General features: G+C 42.1%; 1 protein-coding gene across 3 annotated transcripts in view; it reads right to left on the reverse strand.

Annotated features, from left to right (window-relative positions):
• Window positions 1-27,132, reverse strand: part of plch2a (phospholipase C, eta 2a) — a 114,057-nt gene that overhangs the window by 51,221 nt on the left and 35,704 nt on the right. The window contains exon 1 of one of the 3 annotated variants that reach the window (XM_086135722.1): window positions 7,612-7,690. The exons of the other annotated variants lie outside the window; for them this stretch is intronic. Coding sequence (XP_085991848.1) covers window positions 7,612-7,654 — 43 coding nt within the window. The 5' untranslated portion in view covers window positions 7,655-7,690. Of the gene's footprint in view, window positions 1-7,611; window positions 7,691-27,132 lie in introns of those variants that run through there. 3 annotated transcript variants of the gene reach the window in all.

The raw sequence follows: 27,132 nt of genomic DNA on the forward strand, positions 1-27,132 counted from the left end.
CCCATCTGTCCTTGAGGCTCTTCAGTTTATTCAACAACTCGAGCTCCCAACAGTCTGCGATACTAATGCACACCCTGGCCCTATATTGCGAAAACACACTGGTAAGAACGGTTGAACTTTTGAAGTTTCTCAAAGCTTTTGATGATTTTAAAGATTGCCACATCTGTTAAGAGCTACAATTTCAATCTAGTCATTAAGTTGAACACATGACCGATATTGAATATTTGTCTGTATAGTATCAATTGGAAAGAACCTGAAAACTTAGGGGAAAAACAACAACACAGCAAGAGACCGTGTTACATATTAAAGCACCGCCACTATAGAGCATAATGCACACACACACAACAAGTCATTTGGGTCTTTACCTGATCCAGAGTCCTTTGCCATCGTGACCTCCCTCAAGTTTTCACATTTTAAAAACTCCAAAGTGAGCCTGTGGTTTGCTTTTGGTGTCACTCTTCTTTGCCGGGAGAACAGCAAAACTCAGTCAGAGATGAAAGGTCTCTTCTTGAACTGTAGATGATCCCGCCAAGTTGCCCGGACTCCCCCCAGAAAGCTGTTTGTCAGTATTCCTTTCCACAGAGCTGCACTCGAGGTCACAAAAAAATGCCTCACAGTCAACCGATGCATTCCCGTCACAGAGCTGCTAATGAAACGCCAGAATGTGTCGAGGTTTATGGAGCTCCAGGTATCACGACATATATGTTGAGGCGTGAGAACCTGGATTCTCACATGGAACTCCTTCATATTAAGCTCAACTGATTTACAGTAAAAGCAAATTTCCCATTTTTAAAAAGGATCACATCTTTAGGTACACAGGTATTGGGGGGCACTAAATGATCCAAAGAACTTAAAAAAACAAAACTGTAAATATGAGAGTAAATATTCTGAGAAAAGAGCTGTAACAATGACAAGAGGTTGGAATATCACGAGAAAAAACTGTGCAATATGAGAATGAACAACAAAATCAAATCTCATAACGCCTCTTTTATTGAGTTTATTTAGTTAGCAAGAAGTGTCTGAAGGAGAAACAAAATCATGACATTTACTAGCTGATCTATAGCAGTTTGAGAGAGAAAGCTTTTTACTCATTTGAACATTTCCAATTTTAAACAGTAATTTTTCCCAGTACAGTATAACTAGATAGTTGCGACTCTTGTCGTTAACCATTTTCTTGAAACGAATTATCTCTTTTTTTTTTAAGTTTTGCTTTTTTTTGGGGGGGAATCAAAGTAAAATCAAAATAATTAAGATGGTCACACAAATCCAAAAAGAACAAGACGAAGAAAGTAGAAGACAAGTTGAAGACCATAGAAACCGCAGGGATAAATACATAAAAGAGAAGTATTTAGTGAACACGCTTTATGAGTTTCAAAATCATACTTGGCAGAAAACATGTCCAAGCACACGGAGAACAAGCAAACTCCGCAAAGGAACCAGAGCTGGGATTCAGAAACCAAATTTCGGAACTGCTTAACTGACGTGTTCACCACTACAACACCTCGAAATTGAATTTTCTTTAACCACACATACCAGAAAGCATTACTGTCCTGAAGAGAAGACAACAATACGTTGTATTGGATCTCAACAGAGGGTCAGGGTGGCCTCAGGTTGCGGCTCACAACTGAACATGCTTTCACCATTGTTTTATTCTGAGGAAGACAGGTTGCCTCTTCAAAGCGCAACATTCTGAAGAGGATCAATGCTAAAGACATGAACTAAACAACAGAGCATTTGGGTAAGTCTATTATTTTTCTTTTTATACCTTAACCACATAAGGCAGGCCTCAAGGACATCAACAACAAACCGTTGAGACTGACCAGATAAGATAAAGATAAGATAAGAAAACCTTTATTCGTCTCGCAATGGAGAAATTCCCAATTCACAGCAGCAAAGTTATGAAAGGAAGAAGTAGAACAACAAAATATAGGAGCTGCTGGAAAGGCAGCCACTCTCGCGGCGCCATTTTGAAGTCAAAATAACAAAAATAACACAACACAACACATAGGGCACAGACAGTCGTGCAATCTTCACCACTTTTCTGCATACACTTTGTTGTCTGAAGCAGTTCTAGATGAAAGAGGAGAGGATCAAAGTGTCCTTTCACCAGTGGATCAGAGACGTCATGCTGAAAATGTGCACACGTCTGCTACAAGCTAAGTTTTGAAAGCAAACACGAAGCTGCAGCGTCCATTGACGAAAAGAGATGAGTTCACTTCTCCTGTCCCACGTAATCCGCTTCAAACTCCAAGCCGCGACTCCCAGTTCCAAATCCGCATCGGCGCTCCGCGCTAACGCTCCTTTCTTCTCATCGTCGGCTCCTCAAGACTTACATCCATCCAGCCGCAGACCGTTCAACAGCACCGATCTCTCCGCTGAACAGAGCGGGGCTGTGAAAAATGCTGCCCATAACAGGCGCAAGACACAAGCGCCCCGGGACTGTCCAGCAACGACAGTCAAATGGCGCCGACATTCCTCCCAGTCAAAAACAGTGCTGGTATACCCATGCTGCCGAGAAGGCGCAACCACCGAGCACAGAGTGTCCTCCTTGATGAATGTCGTGGCCAAAAAATGCTGAAAAAAGTCCACATCAGGTCCACACGACGTAAACAACACAAAGTGACAAAACAAACACAAAAACAACAAAAAAAAGCAAGGCTCATGAGAGCACTTGCCGACGGCTGCCTACTCGGGCGCCATCTTGACTTCAAAGATGCAGAATGCAAAGAAATCCATTCGTCTGTCAAATTTAGGTGGAGTGAAGCGAACTTGATTTCAAAATCAGGATACTTTGTGTTCTCCTATTGACAGCAATAAGAAGTAAGATTCATATCTTGGCGGTCCAGCAGTTCGCACATCTGCCTCACAGTTCAGAGGTTCTGCGTTCAAGGTTGGTAAGTATTCTGAAGGTGCTCCAGCTTCCTCCCACATTCCAAACACATGCATGCGTGAATGATAATTGAAGGCTAAATGGTCCACGAGTGTCAATGTGAATGTAAATGTTTTTGTGATAAAGGGCCACTCCAGGGCAAAGACCAGGTTATACCCTGCCTGCCTCTCCCGTTACCCAAATCAGGACAAGCAGCATAGAAAAAGGTGCTTGCCAAGGATGCTTAAATGCAATGTTCAAATGAATACACAATGCAGCGAACGTGCCTGGTATGTTGCATGAAAACTCCCTCTGAAGAAAAAAATTAGGCCAGACCACAGAAAGGTAATATTGCATTCCAACATTTCAATGTGGGATCTAGAATGTCGGTGTCAGTAATTTCAGTCTGAGGTTGAAACATAGTGCCATCATCAATCTAATCAAATGACATCAATTAATGGGTGGATAGTCCTAAAAATAGATTCTTTTAATCATTTGATAAAAATGCCACATGCTGGATACATTTTTGTTATAGCAAAGGACAGTATTGTGACTATCGCTTAACATTGTGACTGTCGCTTGTAGATAGCACATCTTCTACTTCCAAAAAAATAATAAATAATAAGAAATATATATATATATATAAAGGTGCATTGCATTACAAGTATTTAATCAATCAACTGTGGATGTGTTTTGCTTTTTGAGGCCATCCTCTGATATTTATGTCAAATATGGTACAGCCTCAACAAGCGATGTATCTAGGCAAAAGAATGACAGAAGTAAATGAGTCATGTGAAGCAAGCAGTATCACATTCGAGCGTCTTGCATGACCATACGCACCGTCACTTGGTTTTTTTCATGAGACTTCACCAGCTGCAGGCACAAGCCTTTGCCAGCATCTATTAAAAGCGGGGGTCAGTTATTGACCGATTCATCCACCATTAGCTCCACACTCTACACCTCCACATTATACAATAAAAAAAAAAAGAAAAAACTTGAACATATTGATGCCCTGTGGGAAATCATTCGCAGTCTACATCATTTTGCTCATTTCTTAACCCACTGGTATTTCAAAAAGATGTTATCGTCAGAAGACAGTTTTAAAAGATTATTTTGAAAGCAATTTCTGGGTTTAACTCAGATTAAGGACAAAAAGTACAAGGAAAGAAAAATGGAAAGACAAAAACAAAACTCCCCCTCTCTAAGAAAACAAAAGACTCTCCGCAGTATCTCATATTCCAACTTCACCATATCTCTGTGGAACCTGCTTGATGACACTTTATTGTTCACATATACTTAAACTTACATGGGTGGATTTCTTGCTATGCATTTTGTACAATTCAATGTTCATAAATGGTTCCGTGCTTACTGACACCACTGCAGCAGTTCTCTCTAAAAGTGGCAGCGGATCACGCCTTGGTAAAATCCCTGTGATGTGCATTCAGTCATTATCATGATCATCAAATATGTCCACCTTATTAAACTGAAGCCACGCTCACACCAGGGGACACAACCTATGACTGAGGAAGGCTATGAAACCTTTCATTTAACAGCAGCAATATCCCACTTTGTCTATCCATACAAAAGAGTGATGAATATCTTCACCATTGTCTTCAGCACTGTGCCCCTGTTGCAATTTGCATCGTAGTACTGTATGTCATCATTAAGTCTGCTCAGGGTTATGCTTGGAATACGTAAGGGAAATGGCAAATTTCACAGACGGACCCTATATGTGATCAATATTTCTATAGGCGGGTTGTTCAATGACCCATGGAGGGATTTCTCATAAAACCAGATGCTTCAGGTTAACACACCCGGCATTCTATTGTGGAATGGCACAGGCCGATTTATATTATGACATTCTTAATTACATATTGTTCCCCTATTATGATTTTTTTTTTTTTAATAATAAGGATGTTTTTGCTTCGTCTTCATTTCCAAGGGATGTCCTCGAAAACTCAGGCAAAAATATCTTAAACTTCACGCTTGGTTTGTACATTGTGCACTGTCACCTGTGAGACATCAAATAGACGGGTGTGCCTTTCCAAATCATGTCGACTCAACTGAATTCACCACAGGTGGACTCAAATTAAGCTGTAAGAACCTCTCAAGTATTATTAGTGGAAATATGATGCACTTGAGCTTTGTGACAAAGGCAATTTATGTGCATGTGATTTCATGTTTTTATTTTTTCAATACATTTTCAAATATTATTTCATTTTTTTACATTATCGTGAAAGGGTTTATCCTATTTCAGAAGGAGGCTATAGAAATAACAAAATGTGGAAAAAGTGAAGCCCGGCGCATACAATTGGATCTGCCATATATTTTTACAATGAGTATTACATTGTTCTGCCTTTGCACATTTTCAGCAAATATCTTCAAACACAATATATTTCGGAAACAAATCCAAGATTGATTTGTCTTGAACAAGCTGATAACATCGCCTGGGTCCTAACCTTATAAGAATTCTTTGACTCCGTCACACAACTTCCACCAAAATCACGTGTTGTCTGTCAGCAACACATACTGTGAAGTCACGTCCTCTACAGGATTGCCTCTGTTGCTTGTCAGACTTCAGTCTGTGCCACCTTGGTTTTCTACCTGGTTGCTTGTAAATTCAATGTTCCGCTCTATTCGTACCTCCGAGTTGCTTTTGTGTGCATGTCTTTCCTCTGAACTGTGACAAATTGGTCTACAACAACACAGCATCACAGCTGGGAGCAGTTCTACACGAACCCCTGCGAGCCTGAAATATTCATTTCATATCAAGAACGCAACCGCAAATGTTATCCGAGCTGTTAAATTCTGGCCTGTTACAATAGGCGTGGAGGACGAGCTCTGGAGCAGGGATCCGCACTTTCATTGTGTCAGTGATCATACTGATGATAGTCGCTGATGAATAAATGACATGAATGGCTTCTTTTTGAGGCAGCTGCAGAAAGGCACATCAATTTGATCATTTCAACAGATGTGTCATCAATGGTGTCTTTTCATCATCGATCCATGTTTAGAGCAAACAGCATCTCGGAAAAATAAATTACTCTCGACACCAGAGAGGAGACAAATCCCAAAATGCATCCTTTTAATCACATATCCTAAAGCAGCAAAATTGGTCTATGGGGCACACACCGCCTACAGAGAAAGAACCAAAAATATATTATTGCTCATCGTAGTTTGATAGAAGTTTTATTTGGAAAATCGGGCGCGTTTGCCTCTGCCTCTGTACACGTTAAACCACTTGTCACGGTCATGTGATACTGTAGAAGAAAAAAAAGTACGCCCAGAAGCTAGCAAGAATTAGTAAACAACATAGTTTTTGGAGAGCTTCACGCAGGGCACGCATAGACGAACAACCACTCACACCTAGGGACAATTTAGAGTGTTCAAACTAAACAACGTCAAAACGAATCAAAGAAACAACAACTCGCCAGAGCAGCAGCAACTAAAACAAGTGAACTGACAGAGACAAAAAAAAAAAAAACCTGGGAACTAAATACAAGCAGGTTGAAGAGACAAAGACGACATGAGACTCGTGGCTGGAGGGAACTGATTGGTTGACATCAAATAATATTTTGACATAAATGGCCAAATTTGGTTCCTTGCCTTTTGATAAAAAGAGCTTAAACTCGCTGGGCGCCAAGAGGCACAGACGGAACACGAGCAAAACATATTGATATGAGTTAGAACACTTTCAAAAATAGAAATAGACTGTAAGTTGAATTGGAATCACATTACGCAGCGTCACGCCAACAAAAATACAAGATAAGATCTATCTTCTATTTCCTGTGGAAAATCAAGTAAATAATACTGCTGAAAATCTGCTTTCTCGGTTTCATCCAAATTAGAATGCTTTCTGAGGACAAAAATTCGTTGCGCTGTAGTTCTACGGTAACTGCATAATTTTACTTTGTATGACGAGGAAACACCTCAGTGACAATAGGAGGTACATCGAGTTTAAGCTGGGAGGGATGAGTGACACGGCTGCAAGCCTGCACACCTCAGAGGAACAGGAGTTGGAGGCATTAGACCTCCATTGTATAGATTTGTGAAAGTGTGATTATGAAGCTCCACTCTCGCTGTCGGTAGCTGCTCTGCTCCTGAGAGCCACGATGATCCGGCGCTAATGACTTGCTCTATGGTTACTGGGGCTTGTGGGAATGCTGGAAAGCACGGAGGGGGGAGGTGGAGGGGGTGGCAGCTGTGCTAAAACCTGATGGAGTTGTCAAAGATGAATCACTTGATTTTTACTCGCTTTTTTTTTTCTCCTGCTGGATGGGTTTGAAGGTCCTCTCCTGAAACAGTTGACAGACAAAATGGGACTCTGGAAAGAGGCTTTTATGAGTAGTGTGTCAGCACTCCCTCTCCACTCAAGTGGCCACTAAAATGCTGCTGGGCTTGGCCTCATCTCAGTATCAACTTGGGTCAACAAATGAAAACAAATTGCCAATAAAAGAGCCACAAAGTGTCAAAGAGGTGAGAGAAACCTGTTAGAAATCCCAACAGGATGTGATCACCATTGAGAGTGAATGCCTTGATTCGATTTAGCAGCCAGCACAGCATAAGACAAAATCACAAGTGAAAATAAAGGGACAGGCTAAAGTCATAAGTCGACGCTACTTTCCTGTCACTCCCCAGTCACATGGTGGAATAACACAAGAAGCTGAGAGTCTTGAGCCGGCCTACTTCTTGAAAGCCACATGCAGGAAAAGTGCCAACGGTGGGCTGCTTGCTTGTCTTACCTTGCTCACGGCTCAGGCTGCGAATGTTGCTGGAACCGGCCATTGTTGCATTCCCCCAGTAAGCCAGAGCTCCATGTGATGCGTAAAAAGGCTGGAAGAGCTGGCTTCACCCTAGCTACCATGTGGAGGGCTGCTGTCACTTGTACTTTCTCGCCCCATGGGTGTCATTATCCAGGGTGTGAGTTGGAGATGTTTTTGGGAAAACGGACTTGTTCTCACGTCTGTCTACGCTACCGCTCTCCCACAGTCTTTCTCCTCTTTTTGCATGCTCTCTTGATGCAAGCCCATCCTCCCTTTCTCTATGAGCTAATTTCGCAGCAAAGACAATAATAGTGTGGTCTCACACTTCTTCTTCCTCTACAGTACTGAGTGCATGGACAGTGCGTGTGCATGTATGTGGGGAGGGTTTGCCTGGAGAGCTTGAGGCGCGCGCTGAGCACAGTCAACCACTCACAGCTCTTGTAGTGAAGGGGAAGCGCTCGGTTCAACGGCGATCACCTGGGAGAGCGAGCGCTATTAGATGGACAAGGGAGGGTGTGTGTGTTGGGGGCAAGGAATAGAGGCAAAGGAGGAGGAGCAGGAGCAAGGCGGGGAGAGGAAATGGACCGAAATGCATCTGCTGAGATAAAAGGGAGGAGAGGGATGCGAGAGGCGCAAAGGAGCCAAGGTGGCCGTGATTTGCAAGTAGGGAAGAGCAGCAGTGTGTGGCATACATGTTTTATTCAGCACGGAGAGATGCTGAGAGATAGGAGCAGCCAAGCATGGATGGGCTTGTCCCGGCAGTTGAGTGTTGGGCGGGGGTGGGGGGGGGGGGGGCAGCAGGAAGGACTGGCATGGTGATGGACTCTGCTTCTGTGAGGAAGCTCGTCATGCTGGAGCGCGAAGAATTAAATGTATATGCTACAGAGTTTCAGGCAGGGTGAAGGTGACACATAAGACTGTATAGTTTCCCCACCGCAGTCTAAACTAAATGATTTTCACAATACATCTGTCCAGATGAAAACGCGTCGGGGGCTGAGGCTCTTTTAGCAAATCTGAAGCCTAAAAAAAGTGACAGCGGCAGCCTCCTTTGTCACGCATTCTGCTCACTCCTCCGTTTCTCAGTATTGTGGGAGACCAGGATGAACATTTACACATGCCAAAAAGAATAAATTCAGCAGTGGTATTGGTGTATATGAGGAGATCATGATTCCATCTTCTGTTGTTCATTCTTTGCGATAATAACAAAACTGTCCCCATCAACACTGAGTTTGGATCATCACTATCCTTGCCTGGCGTTTTTCCCAAAAGGTCTGCTTTCAAGGACTTCAAATGGTCGTGTACACGAACAGCTCAAACACATATACAAAAATGGTGTATTTTAGAAATATTTCTGAGATTTGTGTGGAACAGTGAACAAGACCCTGACATACATGGAATCTTCAACTCGAGTTTTCTCTTCTGACTGAGAATAAGGACTTCTGATTTGCAGGTGCCGTTTCTCTTCACATAAACTGTCCTTGTAATGCTTCGGGTTGATGAGGCCATCAGAACTTCAGCACATTGGTAAAGAGCAGAGATAAAACCGGATGCTCTCTGCACCTTGGCTACCTCTATAAATTCTGAACTGGCAAAGAAGAGGAACCCCCGCAAACAAGTTTCAAACTCCTGTTCCTGTCGATTGGCCTGTACTTACTGGTTGAGCACCCACCACAGGAACACCATCTTTTGCCTTTTCTGAGCACAACACAGTGTCAAACTCACATATCGGGCCTGCCTCATAATTTTTCGTGTCCCGTGAAAGACTTGAAACAATGCATGTGTCTGGATACCGTCATTTTATTTGACTCCAATTTTTTAAATGTATAGTTTCACATTCATAACCAGTCCCAGGATGGCAATTATAACTAAGGTGTGATCAGTGGTGAAATTGTGTTTGACTCTCGCGTATTGAGCTTGTGTAATCATGCTTGCAGAATTCCACAAAATATGCCTGAATAAAGTCACATAGTCACATCACAATAATCATTGCACATTCCAGGAACATTGATGAAACGTGAGCCATATTAATGCATCAGTGAACTAGTTCATCCATTAGTGGTCACTGATGCATTTAACCTGAAACGATTATCATTATTAAATCTCTGACCCGTGGTTCCGTTCTTAAATGCGCCGCAACTGAGCTTTGCAAGCTCATTTATGAAGTCAGTCAATTATCTTTGTAGAGTTGGCAGGTTTGGGAGCAAGCTATTTAAAGTCCTGCTATATCACCAGCGAACACAGCAAACACTATTTACAATATATTCAGCAACTTTGAACTAATGCATGAATAATACACCTTGCGAATTGTCTCACCTCATGTATGTTTCATGAGGCAGAAACACAGATTTTCAAATGCTCCAGCACCTCAGGAAATGCAGCAAAACCTGCACTCGCACCAAAAGTCACACTTCATTTAGATGACAGTGTCTTCTCTGTATGTTGGCGTGCAAAACCTCCTGCTGCTTGAATGAGCTCTGGGAACATTACATGTCCACTGAGTCACAAGACCAGCAGGAACCGTTTCACACACATGTGGCCTCATGGCATTTGCGACACAGCAAGAGGTTAGCTCAGATCAAGAGTGACACGAGTGGCTGTGTGCAGTGGTCAGTGGAGATGATCACTTATCTGGCTTATAAACACATAATGGAGACCAGAGAGCAAAGCATGAACCTCCCACTAACAAACAAGCCAATGAGTAGACAATCCAGAATAAGACCATGGCATTAACCGGAAAGTACAAGTTAAATAAAGGGAGGCAGGACTGAACAAAATGAGTGAATTTAGGGGGCAAAAACAAAAGACAAGTTGTACGAATTAGTTGCACAGGCACGCTTGATGGGAGCAAACTGTTGTCTACCATCAGCATTGCGTTTTGCTTTAATCCTCAAAGACAACCCAACCAAAACTTTTCGAAATGCTGTGCCTATCCGACAATTGCCTTCTACAAGCAGAAAGGTTTGGTTTGGACTCAGTACCCTGAGAAGTGGCTACTACGCCACTAGGCAGTCCTGCAACCTTCTCTCTACAATGGTTTACAACATGCACTGGATTTATCTTCCTCACTCAGATGATTTTTTTTTTAATTTCTATGAAAAAAGGAAATTACCATATTTTCCGCATTATAAGGCACTTCGGAGTATAAGGCGCACCTTCAATGAATGGCCTATTTTAAAACTGTTTTCATAGATAGGGCGCACGACATTATAAGGTGCATAGAATAGAAGCTACAATAGTGGATGTGGTTGTGTTATGCACCCACTAGATGGAGCTACGCTTAAGGGAATACAATACAATACGGCTTTATTTATATAGCACTTTCACAACCGGTGCAGCTGTAATAAAGCACTTTATCTATCTTTCTATCTACCTAGCTAACTGGCTATCTATCTGTCTAGCAATCTATTTCGCTTTACAGTATACATATATATATATATATATATACACACACACACACACACACACTCAGGAAACTGCAATCCAGATTGGAACCCAAACACAAAAACTGTGAGGCAGATATGGCAACCACTCATTTACCATGCCACTGACATATGTTATACACCAGAAAACAAAATGTTTTCAAAAACATTTTTTTTATACTGTTGGCACTGACGAGCGAAAAATTGGTGCCACCAATTGCAACTCGAAAAAAGTCTCAGAAATCAGAGATGTTTTTCCCATTCTTTTGAAAGAGACTTTTTAAAAAGCTTCTGTCAGGGAAAGCAAGCAGCATATTGACTGACTGACTCACAGAAGAAGGCCACGCTTTGGTGAGGAGAACAATAATATCCCACGTAAACATGAGATGCAGAAATGTAACACTCACACTAGAACCTCTAATTAGATTTAGCACAAAGGCTACTGAAAAAAATGAATAAATAAATACATAAACATTGCAAAAAGTTCTTAAATGACTGCGTCGCTCCAACAAGAACTGCTGCTGACTAAAAACAAAAAAACAATAACACACACACACACACAAGACTTTCTTTCAAAGAATTCTTGAAGTCTTCTCCAAACTGCCGCTTACATATAAGACAAAGCGGAGGAGTATATTAAAGTTGGCCAGCTTTCTAATTAAATGTGTGTGCTTGTAAGTTCTTGGTATCCTGAGGTTAATAGGAAGAGAAAATGTGTAATGATACCATATACAGTCTGAAATTAGGGTCTCACCATTTGACTGATGAAATACTGTAAAGCTAAGTGATTGCATCAGGAAGACAAAAGCGCAACAAAGATACAGTCGGCACTGTGTGGTACAGTTTCGTGGGCACGCAAACACAACATCCTACGAGTTGTAATCCATCCATTTGTTATGCTGCTTATACATACAGTATGTGTCATAGCGGCAAAATTAGCTGACTTGAGAGACTTAAAGAAGCCGTCTCAGAGAATCCCTTCTGGAATTAGTTGAAACATCATCCCACTTTTTTAGGATTAGTGTAGGCAAGTACAGTATATGACACCGATTAAACTGGATCAAGAGAAACTGATCCTTCACTTAAAGAGGAGAATCCAAAACTAATGTATGATATTTCCTGTGTTTAAATGTTATTTATGTACCTGTCTCAATATGTTTCTCTAAGATCACGTTCATTCACTGAATCGTTCGCGAACGGGAAGTTCGTTCGGTTTTTGCCAGTAGCATGGCAGTGCGTTCAACAGATTTGGCAATTCAGTTTCAGATCACAGCCGACACACAGTCGCTCGCGGCTGAGCTCTTGGCAAATCGTGAGTTACTCAAGGCAATAGTTGTTCAGCGACTTAAATGCTATATGTAGTTCTCATTCAAAAATAAAAACCAGAATGGCAGCATGTTCACTAACTGAATCGTTCTCTAACGGGACAGGCGGCATGTTTGCGGAATGGATCGTTCTCGATTGGGAAGTTCCTTCCCCGACTCCTTCATGAATGGCAACAGCGTGGCAGTATGTTCAGTGAAGTCCCTCCTTCATTTGATGCTGGCCGCTGATTGGACGTTCGCGGTGATTGACAACATGCACATGGCTGAGCTCAAATACACTCAGAAAAGAACGAATCACTTCAGGAGGTGATGGGTTCATTCACGTTCACTGAAAAGATTACATCGTTTATGTTCACATACCTGAAATGACGGAACAGTTTTTTCAAAGTGTGTGTCTGCGTGTGTGTGTGAGTGTGCGTTTGTATGATTGGACAGCTACGTATGTACAGGGTACGTAGGTTATGCACCGTTTATGCACAATACGTTAATCTTGAGGCTCCTGGTCTCTGACAGATTGACTGTTGTTAGCCTAAAAAACAGAGTAAGGAAGAGTAGGCAAAGTAAAAGAGGAAGATTTCTGCAGTCCGAAGGATTTGGTTCATCCACATATTATCATACTTACTGTATATACACTCAGTCAAACAGAGTAAGGTCACCTACAGAGGTTGTGTGGTGACACTGTGTGTCCCAGAATTTCAACGTCATTGTAAGCTTAGGCTGAAAGCTGAATTGATTATTTCAATTTCAAGAGATCCTCTTCTTTTTGATTTGAATATGCATGTGCACTGCATAACTCAGCTTCCTAGTGTTGTTACTTCATTTTTTGTGTGTGTCCAGGGAGACAGGAAGGAGTTGAAACAAGAACTTCATTTGCATGTGATGAAATCCTGAGAGTACTCACAGCTGTTGGTTGCAGATCATGATTATGCAATCGTGGAAAAAATAGGATTAAAAAACACAAAGTATGGGGGGTGAGGGAGTGCTGATGATTACTTGGCTGTGTTTATTACCGAAACTACTCATGCGAGTAAGGAGATGCAGTGATTTACATGCCGTTGCAGATGAAAATGACACTTTGAGAAACGGTTCCACCAGTAAATTGCTGCACTTTCATGGTCGTTGTAACATGTCCAACCACGATGCCTTGCAACCAAAGACCATGTGATGCATGATTGGTAAAAATATCTTCATTTTGCCATCTGCTGAGCATGCATATCATGATTTGCTTCTCTCTAGCGTCCAGTCTGATTTGACTCCAAATGACTGGCAGATAACAGTAACTTACATATTGCAGTGGACCAGTCAAAGCAGAGACACATGCTCCTAAAAATGACTCATGTTGTCATCTTGGCATGTATCTCAAGGCTTAATTAAGATTCTGTTAAATGGTGTCAAACAAAAATAACTGTCAGCACCATGGACAGTGTCATAAACCTCAAGCCTCAAGATATACCAGGGGTGTCAAAACTCTCAACACAGCTGAATCAAAATGATGAGGATCGTTTTCATGTTTCCTCGGAGCTTGCCGATGAGCTGATCCTTTAAATCGGGTGTGTTGCGGCAGGGAGCGATGGAAAACAGGCAGGACAGCGGCCCGCGAGGACCGGAGCTACACATGCCTGAGATAAAGGATTATTGAGTCAATGCTTCTACATTCAACATTCACAGACTCTTGGTGCGGCGAAGAATGCGTACAAGTGCTGTGAGGGGAAACATTACAGCTGACAGGTCCTACAATAAAGCAAGCTGTCAATTACATCCTATTGTTTCTGTGCTGGATTATCCATCAATTATTATTACGACAGAAAAGAAAAGAAAGGGAGCTTTTAACAAAGGCTTCCATGCACTTTTTGTACGGCATTAACATTCCGAGAATTGAAAATGTACTATGCTTGCAAAAATAAATGCATATCTTTGTATATTATACGGCGGCCCGGTAGTCCAGTGGTTAGCGCGTCGACTTCGCAGTGCAGAGGTACCGGGATCGATTCCAGCTCCGGCCTCCCTGTGTGGAGTTTGCATGTTCTCCCCGGGCCTGCGTGGGTTTTCTCCGGGTACTCCGGTTTCCTCCCACATTCCAAAAACATGCATGGCAGGCTGATTGAACACTATAAATTGTCCTTAGGTGTGAGTGCGAGTGCGAATTGTTGTTCGTCTCTGTATGCCCTGCGATTGGCTGTCCCCCGCCTACTGCCCGAAGACAGCTGTGATAGGCTCCACCATCCCCCGCAACCCTTGTGAGGATAAAGCGGTTCGGAAAATGAATGAATGTATATTATACAAAGAATACTGTTCCACATGCCACAAAATTTCATTTATTATATAAATGAAATATCCTTCTTAAGTCCCTCCCAAGATGTAGAGCATTACATCGGGGACATTACTCACATGGACACACAATGTGTAGCAACGAATCTTAGTCATGCATATGATTTAATCTCAAAGGTAAGGAAGTGGAGGAAGAAATGAAAAGGTTCTCTTTTTCGAGAGGCTTTATTTGAGTGCCCTATAAAGGCCTCAGATCACACATTGGTTCTGCCCGCTTGTGTTTGCCTGGCATTTGAGAACTCATGCAACTCTGTGTCTTAGTGCCTCAAATACAAGTCCCACCCTCCCACCCCCCAATTTTTAGGCCAACAGAGTTATATAAGATATTCTAATGCTGAAGCATTGTGTTACAGTGTTATGCAAATGTGTGGGTATATATTTAAATAAATTTCGTGAATAACGCACCCCGGTATAAAATTAAGTTGCCCTGAGAGAAACATGTATAATTTTCAAATTACGTTGAAAAAAAAATACAAATTAAAAAAAGAATAAATGTTGAATTATCTCGTTGTATGATTACTTGTACCCAACAAATGAACGGATGACCAGTTTTTTTTTTGTTTTCTGTTCATTTCGTGTTCAAATGAGCATAAACAGGGTAACAAAATGATTGCAAAATGTCCACATTGATAATGTTTTGCCTTTGCGGGCCACATAAAATGATGTGGCGGGCCGGATCTGGCCCCCGGGCCTTGAGTTTGACACCAGTGCTATAAAGGATTTAGGAGCTTCTACTTCATGTATTCAGGTGAAGAGGCTCAAATTAGGGATGGCCCGATACCAATCAGGTGACAGGAAATCAGCCACGGTCACTTCATTTTCGGCTGATCGGAATCGTGGTGGGGTGGGGGGGGAGGGGTGTTGATCTTGTTTTTTTCATTTACATCTCATTTTATTCTATTATTTTAATGGGTTAGAAAGCATCCAAATAATACAGATGTGTACTCAGGGCAAAAAAAACAAATTGTGTATTGTACAGTGCAAGAAAAGACTGTTACAAATCACGGAAGATAGTATTACAAACAGAAAAAAAGGGTTGAGCTTCCACAAAAAAAAGACTCGCTTGACGACGGTATCTGCGTTGAAGCCAAACTTCAACTGTGAGATGAACACAGTGGACTTACGACAGAATTGGCATGATAATAAATAACATAGCAAGAGCAAAATGAATGCAAATGTCTGGCAAGTCAAAGCCATCCACTTCCTTTATCTTTGTTGTCGGTTAAGCAGTCAAAGTCGATGGATCTGTTCCCTGTGGTTGACCAATACGTCTCACAGCTCATCATAGATGTCATCGTTTTATTTCCCTCTCATGCAGCATGGAAATTCCTGCTACTATACCGCAGCTGTAATCCCCCCCCCCCCACCCCCTACTTTTCTTTAGCTTTCCTTATTTCATTTATTAGTTCTCTATTCTACATGTTTCCCTCACGGGAGTGCTCTTATAAAGTAAGTGCTTTTCTATTCATGAAGTACTGCTCCAAATTCTGTTGTTATATACGGCTTTTCATTTGGGAAGATGACCACTGCAGTAGTGGGGAGAGCTGAATTAACACACGGGGCTCAATTTTGGTAGCCAGGTTCCCGTGCGCTTGGTGTAAAAACGGGTGCATCTTTATTTTCCTGCTAGCGTATGTCTAATTAATCAACTTTGGGAATTTGACACATTGTCTTGTATTCCGGATTAATCGCCAGTCAATCAGTTTGCCAAAATGAGTCGCAGTGAAATGAAAAAGACACCATTGGAGGCTCCCCATGGTCATTAATGTTGCAAAAAAATGCACTCATTATTTATATTCCCTTTAGTGATTGAATCACGCTAAACACAAGAGTTTTGTGATAACCAAGTAGCCATGCATTTAGTTTGGACAAAGTGACAATTCACAACACCCTCAAAATGACTTGTTTTAATAAAACGCTGAATACCCGAAATAATGAATGTGACATTTTTCAGCTGTTGATTGACAAAAAAATGAAAGTTGGTTGAAGCGAGTCTCATTTTTATCTTTAGTCTTAGAGAGTCGGCTGTAATGAGAGAATTGGTCAATCATTCAACAAAACTGTTCTTGTTAATGTTACGTTGATCATAATAAATGGAGGTTCGGTATACAGCAGTGGTTCTTAACCTTATTAGAGGTACCGAACACAACCAGTTCATATGCACATTCATCGAACCCTTCATTTCTGAAAAACAAAAATCTGATTCAAGAAGTGGTCCTCCAGTTTTGCCGGTGCAAGACGAGAGTTGCTCAACTTGGCATGACAAATCATGCAGATAGGATGCCGAGTCCCATCACGTTCCGTGATGCATGTGAATCCATGTTGTATATATTCGTCTGACCATTTTCTTTTTTTTGCTCAAATGTAGTTAGCATGTAATAAAAACAATTCTAAACAAAAAAAAAACACACGATGTACTATCATGACAGTCACATATTGACTACTGAACCAACTAAATTTCCCGCAGCACTGATTGGACAAGAAATGTCATGTGATCATCTGCAGCCAGTGATGGCCAAGCGGGCGTGTCACAACTAATTGACCTGTTGAGTCGGGTGCGTCTTAACCACCACGGCAGAGGCTTCGTCAAACGCCAGAGATCGATTCATTGAACCCTGGGGTTCGATCGAACCCAGGTTAAGAAGCCCTGGTATACAGTATAATATTCTGTGCTACTGTACTGTTTGTAACACTGGCAGTCAGTGACTTATTCACACCCCATTTAACATAAATGTAATTGTAATGCTTCGACCCAGCCATTTATCACATTGCTTTTTAACTCATGGAAAGAATGAGAGATGACAGTGGTCGCTGTCTCTGATGCTTGGTTGATCAAGTGCTCCCTCTATTGCACTGTAATAAATGCTGCGGGTGGAGTTAAGATTTTGAGCGCTGACCCTCAGAGCAGTGCGGCAAGACATGCCAACCGCTCTCCACTGTGCTACCTGCGCCTTTCCAGAATGCAACTATTCACTTCGAGTTACCACGTGTGGGTTGCAATCAAAGTGTACAAACATTTTCATGATGATTAAGAGAAATAAAATGGTAGAAGCTCTGCATTTCTTCATATTAAGGGCTTACTGACTTATGATTATGTGAGAGAAATGGTTGTAACATAAAGCTGCAACATAAGAAACCTGACAATGAATAAAGTTGGGCTACATGCTGAGAAAACCTCATGCATGCAATCTAACTGTAATTGTTTGGGGCCTGGGGCGGGTGGGGGTAAAGTCAAACTGATGATATTCATTTAAATGACTTCACATGCTCATTAGGTATTTAAGTTTCTTCTTTAAGATCAGTCCAAGAAAACAAATTAGCACTACATCAGACTGTCCACGTTGTATTGCTCATTTTTGACTGCAGTTGTTAGAACAAGGCATGTTATTGTGTGTGTGTGTGTGTGTGTGTGTGTGTGTGTGTGTGTGTGTGTGCGTAAATGACTTTGGCCATGGGTGGGGACTTGAGCAATAACCAAACAAACTCTTAACTTGAAAGTATAGACACAGATCAATCTTGAGCACATTTAGCTGAAAACTGGTCATTCGGTGCTTCCATTCCAGATGAATTACCACAAAATATTCAAAGCTCTAATATATGTAAATGAAAAGTGCAATGATGATTAAACGGATAAAACTGTCAAACTGAATGAGATGCTTTGTGAAAGGGAAATGGCCACATGGTCCGCAGATAATGGGTTTCTCATCATAGCTGATAATGCATCAGAAAGAGCTTGGTGACCTTTGAACTGGTAATGTGGTCAATTCCTGTCAAATGCAACAGAACGATACAAGTAAATTGCTAGCCGAGTCATATTAACTTCCAACTCTTTCTGATTTCAGCGTATTTGTGTTCGAACAACACGACCGATGCAAACACAACAGTGGGTCCTTCATTTAGTTCGCTCTCACACTGGGCCGGTTCTGTTGTAAACACACGATTAACGGCCCCCTTGCATGTCCCCCGCAGGCCCACAATCACAATGCTCAAACTCAATCAGACTTGATGACAGATGTTTGCATGCCCATTAACATCACTTCATAAAACAACACTAAGTGCTGCAACTCTCCTGACTTTGTGGATTATTTTGAAAAGTGTCCAAGTCCTGAAGAAACTTTCTGGTGTATGTACACAGAATAGAACGGAATAAGCCATTTGACACAGGCTAAAGAAGACATTGTTACAACAGAAAAGCACCGGTCACAAATGTCCAAAACTTATTGCTTTACTATTGGTACTAGTGTGATAAATTCTGTCACGATGACTTCATGCGCGTAACATAAATCAATTCCTTATAGCAGGGGTCAGGAACCTCTTTTGATGATTGCATCTGGCTCGCAGATTAAAAAAAAGATTCTCTCTTGTTTATTAATGCATCCATCGAACGATTTTTCACTGCTCATTTCCTCGTTTGGGCTGCAGCTGGCTCCAGGAGCCATTTTGATTGGATGATACTGGCCAACGGCACCGTTGCAGTGAGAACAGGTACACGCCCCCTTTTGAATCAACCCGCTCGGCCATTAGCTCAAAGCTAATCCTAAGCGAATAAAATGGCGAAAAGAAAAAAGATGACGGGTTTGGTCGACTTCGGGACGAATGGACCGAAGGATTAGCCTTTGTAGAAAGAACAGGTTTTGCGGTGTGTCTGATTTGCAATGACAAAATACCATCGATGAAATGGCCGAATGCAGAGCGGCACTTTGACACGCCCCATGCTACGTTCGCATTAAAATACTGTGCGAGGGACGGCAGAAAGGAAGCGTGCAAGCTACTGAGCAGTGTGCAAGCTAGCCAGCAGTAACTTCGCGTATGGACCCCGCAAAATGACTTTCATTCCGATAGTTTTGCTGGATTATTAGCAATCGTGAGGAACAGAAACCCATTCACATTAATGGTGAGTAGTATCACAAATTATTTTAAATAATACATTCAGAGGCTTATTATACTGACATTTTGTTGAAATCACTTTTAAAATACAATTTTTATATATATATATATATTAGAGCTGTCAAACGATGTTGTGATGTTATCGAGATTTTCCATGTTAAATTCCCATCTGTGACAGGAACGCATTTCTGGATCAGAGCATTTGAACCGATTGTTGAACCGTTTAATTCAAATTGGAATTGCAATGCAGAAAAATGCAATATTCAAATCTTAAAATCAAAAGCTGGAAACAAACAACAACAAAAATCCACCTCTAAAACGAGCGTCTTGAGAGTCAAAATCTAATTACAGACAAGCACAGGCTGCATTTCACATTTTCTGACTTATTGAAGACGAACCCATTTCTATTTCACATTTTGCCATGAAGTGCTTTTTCGTTTTACTTACAGAATACTCATACTGCAAACATATCCATGGAGGATAAAGGAGGAGGTTTGGGCCAGATTGAAGTCATTTCTACACTTCGCACCTGTCAAGTGAGACAGGATGACTTATCGGGTTGACTGATTTCAATCAGAACCTTAGCAAGACCTTTGCGGGCAAGAAAATGAGACATGCGTGATGTGTTGCCACAGACCCCCTTCTTTCTGTGTATTTATTATCACTTGCTCATTTATTTTGGCGAGTCCACTTCCGGGGACCTTCTGTTTGGCTCTTTCCTTTAATTTCCGGAGGGTGTTCCCAAACCTGCAGCTGATCAGCAAACATCCTGACGTGCAAGCGGGTGCCAGATGATTCCTGCTTTATGAGTGGTATTTCGGCCGTTATAAGTGCAAATGCTTCCCATTTTGAACTTTGGTGCATAACCTTTTGATCTTGATTGTCTTTTACCCAGAGCCACCCTATCCAGTCTGGCTCTGCGTTTTTCCTCCACGGACGACTTGATTCCACCCTTCTTCTTCGTGCCATTCCTTAATCTCATCCTCAGTTTTCCTACCCTAAACCGGAGCTTCGCCGTCTCGTTTGCGAGCCACCATTGTGTTCCCGAGCCGGATCATCAGACCCTCTGGCTCTCTAATTAAACACTCCCTTTAACCTCTGCCATTGGCTTTTGAATCTACTGCTGCCTTTACTTTTGTCATCCTTCACATGCTGTCCGATCAGTTCCGTCCTTTTTCCGTCTGAGCAATAAAACGTCCATTTTTTTCCATCTATCCCAAATGATTCAGTGAGCACAGCGTAAACTCTTGAACACTTGTGTTGCTGCGCACTCATCTTATTCTTCGACAAAGGAATGAGGCGAGAGGGTCCCTTGCCTCATATTTCAATTGCCACAGCAGGGAACACACAAGCAATCAGTCGAACTGGCTGCCAACTGCACCAGGCACGTATCTGATCAAGTTTTTGATGTTGTTACTCAGACGAAAGTTTGAATCTCCGATGGCAAACGGGCTTGCACCTGCTAATTTACCTTATTTGTCCTGGGCTTTGGACTGATTAAAGACATATCAGCAAGCTCAGAGGTAATTTGCTTCAATCTTCAGTCACGCGGTTCGTTGAACGGGAATACCGCAGAGCGGTGATGCAACAGTGAAGCGAAGAGTGTTTGCATCGGCGTGTGATATACCTTCGCGCTCTCGTCGCTTCTGCGAGACTGTTAAATCACACGTTCGGTCGAGGCTTCAACACATGAGAGCAGGCGCGTCCGCCGCCCTTATTACACGCTAGACGGCATCATTTGCCTTAATGGCTGCTCCGTCACGCCTACAGGCACCCAGCGGAGGCATCCTTGCTGACAGTCCTTTATATTTATAACTTCTACCTTTACACTCGTTTCAATAAACTCATTAATACAGCAGTCACAAAGGGATCCCATTTAACAGCCCTCATATGGCAGAAGCGGCATCGCGGACTGATGAAACATCATTACAGGAAAAAAGAAGGTGCAAGGACATCAAGTCGGATCTCTTTTGAAAAGGATGCCACTCTATTCATTTTCTAGAAGTGAATATGTCGGGTCCAAAGCTCTAAATGTCAAACAATGCCCGTCTGATCCAGCGTGTGCTTTTGTCATTTTCATTTTACGGAGACAGTTACAGACGCTTCATTTATTCTAGGTGCCTTTTATTTGCAGGAGTCTGTATTTTCTTTCTTTTTTTTTTCCATCATAATATTGAATGAAAAAGTGCATCCAATGATCAATTCCCAATCACTCTAAAAATATTACTCTGTACTATTGTCCTAATATTCACATTCCAAGATCAATTTGCAATGGGAGTATGCGGCTAATTTGGATCAAGAATGCAAAAGAGATACATTGTGCTCATCCATGATCATGTGCTTCTACCTAAATGCAGGAGAAGCTCATGCTTAAACTTGAGTTTCTGTGCAAACTACAGAATTAATGACACTATCGGACTCTCCATTCCTCTATTTATATCCATTAAATATACCCTATTTTTAACAATTCATTCTATGTCCGGCTCAATTAGTGGCACGAGCCGAACTCTCGCCTTGATTCGATTTTAGCCCCTGTTGTGGTTTTCAGAGAAACTGTGACATTGACAAATGTTTCTTTCTTGCGTTGCACTGTATAGATTCTGACTTGGCATATCAATCTTCCAAGCAAGATGTCAGCGCCACTGACTGCTCTCCTTTGGGTGTTAAACTAGCCCGTGCATCATCTTTACCACAAATGTCACTGCACCTCAAAAATGAGCGTTTAAATTGCCGCTGGTTATTTCATAAAAAGGTGACACGGCATTGAGGTTTTGATCTCAAACGAACCACCGAAACGAGCCTCCTGATGGTCGAAATCAAATTAAGGACAAGCTTTGGGTGCATTTCACGACATGCTTAATGGTTTCTCCCAAGTGGACATGTTTGGATATGCATCATTAAATGTAACAAGAACGAGATATCGAACGCGTAAGTGGCCAAATGGGATATACCTTGTCGGATGTCAGGAAAAGCTGAGAGCAATTAGATACACACACACGTCTAACCGCTAACACTACTACCGTGAAGCTCAGAGCCGCATCGACCATTAAGCAATGGCTAACAATGGCAGAAATAGAGAAAGGGCCTGCCGGAGCCTATCCCAGCTGTCTTCGGGCAGTCGGCAGGGGACACCCTGAACCGGTCGCCAGCCAATCGCAGGGCACACAGAGACGAACGACCATGCGCGCTCACACTCACGCCTAGGGACAATCTGGAGTGTTCAATCAGCCTGCCATTCATGTTTTTGGAATGTGGGAGGAAACCGGAGTACCTGGAGAAAACCCACGCAGGCACGGGGAAAACATGCAAACTCCACACAGGAAGGCCGGAGCCAGAATCCAACCTTTGACCTCTGCGCTTTTAGGCCAGCGTGGTAACCACTCGACCACTGAGCCGCCAATACCGGCAACCATAATTTCTCATTCACAAACATCGGTGCTATTGTGTCAAAATGTTGCAACTCAGCACACACTTGGAAGTATCAGTACAATGACATAACTGTCCAACACTGAATAGAAAAAGTATTGATGCGTTTTTGTTATATTACGAAATCAATAAAGCAACATGGGAATAGAGTCGTAATTTTGTCATAAATCTGAATAAAGTCAAAACTCACCCAGACAAAAAAAAGTAACAAAGTGAGGCAAAAGAACTAAAGCAAGATTGTTTTTGCGTTTTATTTGCCCTGACCACTTGGCCCTTTTGCTGAAATTAGTTCAAAGGTTTATGCATAATGTTGCACACACTACCCGATAAGTAAATACTGAACCAAACCATATTCCGTTTCCACGAGTATGGCCTTTGTGTCTCAAAGGTGTCAGTCATGCTGGGTGACGGAGGGCCGACTACGCTGCGCACCTTAACTTAATTAAGAGCTTGGTGCGATCAATTATTTACTGCATAATTAATCATGATCCCTTTCACTGCGCACACACACACACACAGCAATAGTACACACATGCACAAGCGCACGCACTGCCGCCCATGTTCCATCTCGAGGGTCCTCATTAAATGTTGATGAGCGTGCCTACTATGAAGACAATCCCCATCCTGTAAACTCTGTCTGACATCTTTTGTCCTTCTCCCACCTTTTTTCTCATCAGAACTCGGAAAGTGGGCCACCTTTGACCATCTTCAACCTTCACTCTTTCTTGCCTGCCGTGTCACATGGTCTTCTTTCGTTTGCCGCAGCCTTCACTGTTATACCATTTGTAAACAAATAATAAAAGGAGATAGACAGGCAGGCATGTAGGCAGATAGCCCGCCAATAGACGTGGCTCCTCTCATTCCCTTTCAAATGGGCCCATCGGCTTGAGCGCATGTAGGCCTCCCGTGCTAAAAGGTTCTGTGTTCGAAACTCGGACCTTTCTATGTGGAGTTTGCATGTTCGCCTTGGACTTGTATTTGTTTTCTCCAGGTACTCCGGCCTCCTCACACATTCCGAAAAGGTGCTTTTTAGGTTCAGCGAAGATTCTAAATTGCCCACAGGTGAAAGTGTGAAAGGATGTTTGTCGATATGTGCTCTGTGATAGATAATATCGGTTCACCGTAAACCCTGAATCGTATCAAAAAAGAGGGTGGATGGATACAAAATGACAATAATGGGTTCCTTGTGACCACATCAGCTGTAATGGCTCTTAAGTTGCATTTAGGAAAAACAATTGTACAGTAATTCACGAAAATGTTGGGACTGAGCCCTGCAAAAATCCAGAGGAATTGACATCACCCAAAAAAAGTTTTGAATTGACTGTAGCTACCACAAGACGTCGGGTAAGCGATGCTTTTCTACTTTGACTTTCCAAAAGAAGCTCCTCACCTCACTTTGACATAGTTCCTTGGAACCAGTCCGCCAAAAGATGGTGCCAAAGCACTAATTTTATATTAGCCAGGGTTTTGGGGGCATCTTCCATCATTTCAGAAAGAGCTGAAATCAGTGAATAGATGAGGGTTTCAATGAATAATGGAGCGGAGGTTTAACACCCCCCCCCCCCCCCCACCACCACCACCACCACCAAAATAAAAATTACTGACAAGGTGAATTTGCCAGTAACAAATTAATAGGTGGGTCAACACTGTAGTTGGTTTTTTTTTTATTAAATACCCTAACATTGAGCTTGAACATTTTTAGTCATATTAGTTACTAACGTGCTTTTGATTTCTTTTGCCGTGATTAAATGGAAAATATTTATTGGTGCACCCCCTCCCCACACACTCATCTTTTGTTATCACTGTGAACAAGGCTTCAATTTGAATAAATTGAAAACCAGCCCACCCTCCAGACACTTTTAAATGTCACAAATCCCTCTTGCAACTACGCTGAACCAAGACATGCGGTGACAACAAAGAGCTTGTTAGCCTTATGACCAGTTTAAAATATCTAACATAGCTCACCACCAAGATGTTGGGAAAGGCAAACGGAAAACTGAACAAAGGAGCTTTTATTGTCACACAGCATTAGGAATGAATCATGATTTACTTGCTGATCAGGTAGAAGTTTAACGGATGTGACAACCAAAACACCAGTCCTTTCACTTTCTTTTAGTATCCCTAGACCGAGTCCTTCCAGCTGCTTGCCAGATACTTATAGATTGGTGAGCACCAAACAATCTGGCCTGTCGACTTACTGTCGCAACACTAAAGAAGGCAAAAATGTCCCGTGACATATAATCTCAAACTGACAGCATGTTCGAAGCAATTAAGTTCACGTTTTCCAATACTTATGAATCAAAAGATAAGAATCGGTCACAAAAACTGAAGCTCTGATCGGAGTTCACTGTTAAAAGTGTTTCATCCCCTCCTGCTCGCGTCTTGACTTTTCACAAGTACTGACCCGCGAGACCCTTTAAATGCTCGACCCAGAGCAATTCTTCCATCTTTTTCTATAGTAGTGCGTGTCCTCATTAGGATCACGGCTGAGCTGGAGCTTATCCCAGCTGACTTTGGGAGAGATTCAGGACGTTTATTTGTCATGTGTGCGGTTTAAAAAAAACAAGAAATGCTAACACTGCGCAATAGAATTCTTATAGTACTCTTATAGACTCTCTTTGACAAAGATGAATATTAGGGCTGCAAATAGCAATTATTTTTGTCACTATCTATCAAATATTTTGTTGATTGATCCGTGAATCTGTGTAAAAAAAAAACAACATTTGAATTTCTATCGCTTTATTAAAAAAGCAGGACATTATTTCAAATTACCAGTGCAGAAAGCAAAGTAATTATGATTTGCTTGTCTGTTTGGTCAATAACGTGTCAGAAAATAGGGAAAAATGTTGAGCAGATGTTTTATTTCTGCTATCATGGAGATATCCAATGATTTTAAGTGAAAGCTGAAATTCAAAGGCTTTGGACAAATGTCAATTTAGAGAAGGTTGTCAAATAATTGATAAATAGCACCCCTTATATAATAAAATAAAGTGGAGCTACGCAACAGTCTAAAAACAGTTGGGTCGAAAATTTGACATTTTTGGTTTAAAAAAAAAAAAAAAAGGGTGGAGCCACTACTTGGGTCACTTTGACCCAACTTTCTGGGATATTTTGTGCAAAACAACCCAAAGGTACAAAACGACCCAATGATTTGGCTTCTCTTGCACAGACTAGCAAACAATGTTGACACAAGTAGTGGACTGGTTCTTGGTTGGACTGGTTCTTTTACAGTGACAGTACATAGGAACAATTTTAAAAGATTAGACTATTAATGTGTTTTAGCAGTTTAGCCAATACAAAAAAAACAAATATTTCATATATTAGATCAAATGACATCGGCATTTCATTATTCAAGTATTATTGTACGTTGCAGATGTATTGCCCAGTGTAGCTGAAGTACAGATTGCCGCATTATGTCACGCGTCGCACTCTAGATTCTGTGGCCATTGCGCAGGAGTTTCATGGCCTGTGGGTAGAAGCAGTTTGTTGTGGCTGCGACACTCCTGTAGTGTCTTCCGGATGGAAGAAGTAGAAAAAAAAAGTGATGATGTGCCCTCTTTTTTTAGTACAGCTCTCATACTGTAGATGTGACGTGAGGCTGCCGTGCAGTTCCGTCCTCCCCTCGAAATTGCTGAGAGGTTGTGGTGGGGATATTCGGAATTTTCTCAGCTCCCGTAAGGTGGCTTGTGTTCAGCCTTCCTCACGATGTGCTTTGTGTTGAGGGTCCACGCGAAGTCATCGCTAAACGGGGTACGAAGGAGTTTGAAGGTTTTCACCCACTCTACCCGAGTCCTCTTGATAACAAGTGGTGCAAGTTGCACTTTCCTCCTCCTCAGGTCGGCAATCATCTGTTCAGTCTTTTCATGATTAAGAGATTATTTTCAAGGCACCAGAACACCAGGTGAGCCACCTATTCTCCACCGCCGAGCAGGCCAATGACTGCCGTGTCATCAGCAAACTTGATGATGGCGGTGGCATCCCGGGAGGAGGTGCAGTCATGGGTGAAGAGGGTGTAAAGGAGAGGGCGGACAATAGCCTGCCTGGACTGATCACCACTCATCCACACGGTGACTCAAAATGGCCCATTGAGCCGTAACGGATCTCAGGCAGCCCCC

Source organism: Hippocampus guttulatus, chromosome 1, assembly GCF_054856545.1.
Source record: "Hippocampus guttulatus isolate MCC_2025c chromosome 1, RoL_Hgut_1.0, whole genome shotgun sequence".
Classification (NCBI taxonomy): Eukaryota; Metazoa; Chordata; class Actinopteri; order Syngnathiformes; family Syngnathidae; genus Hippocampus; species Hippocampus guttulatus.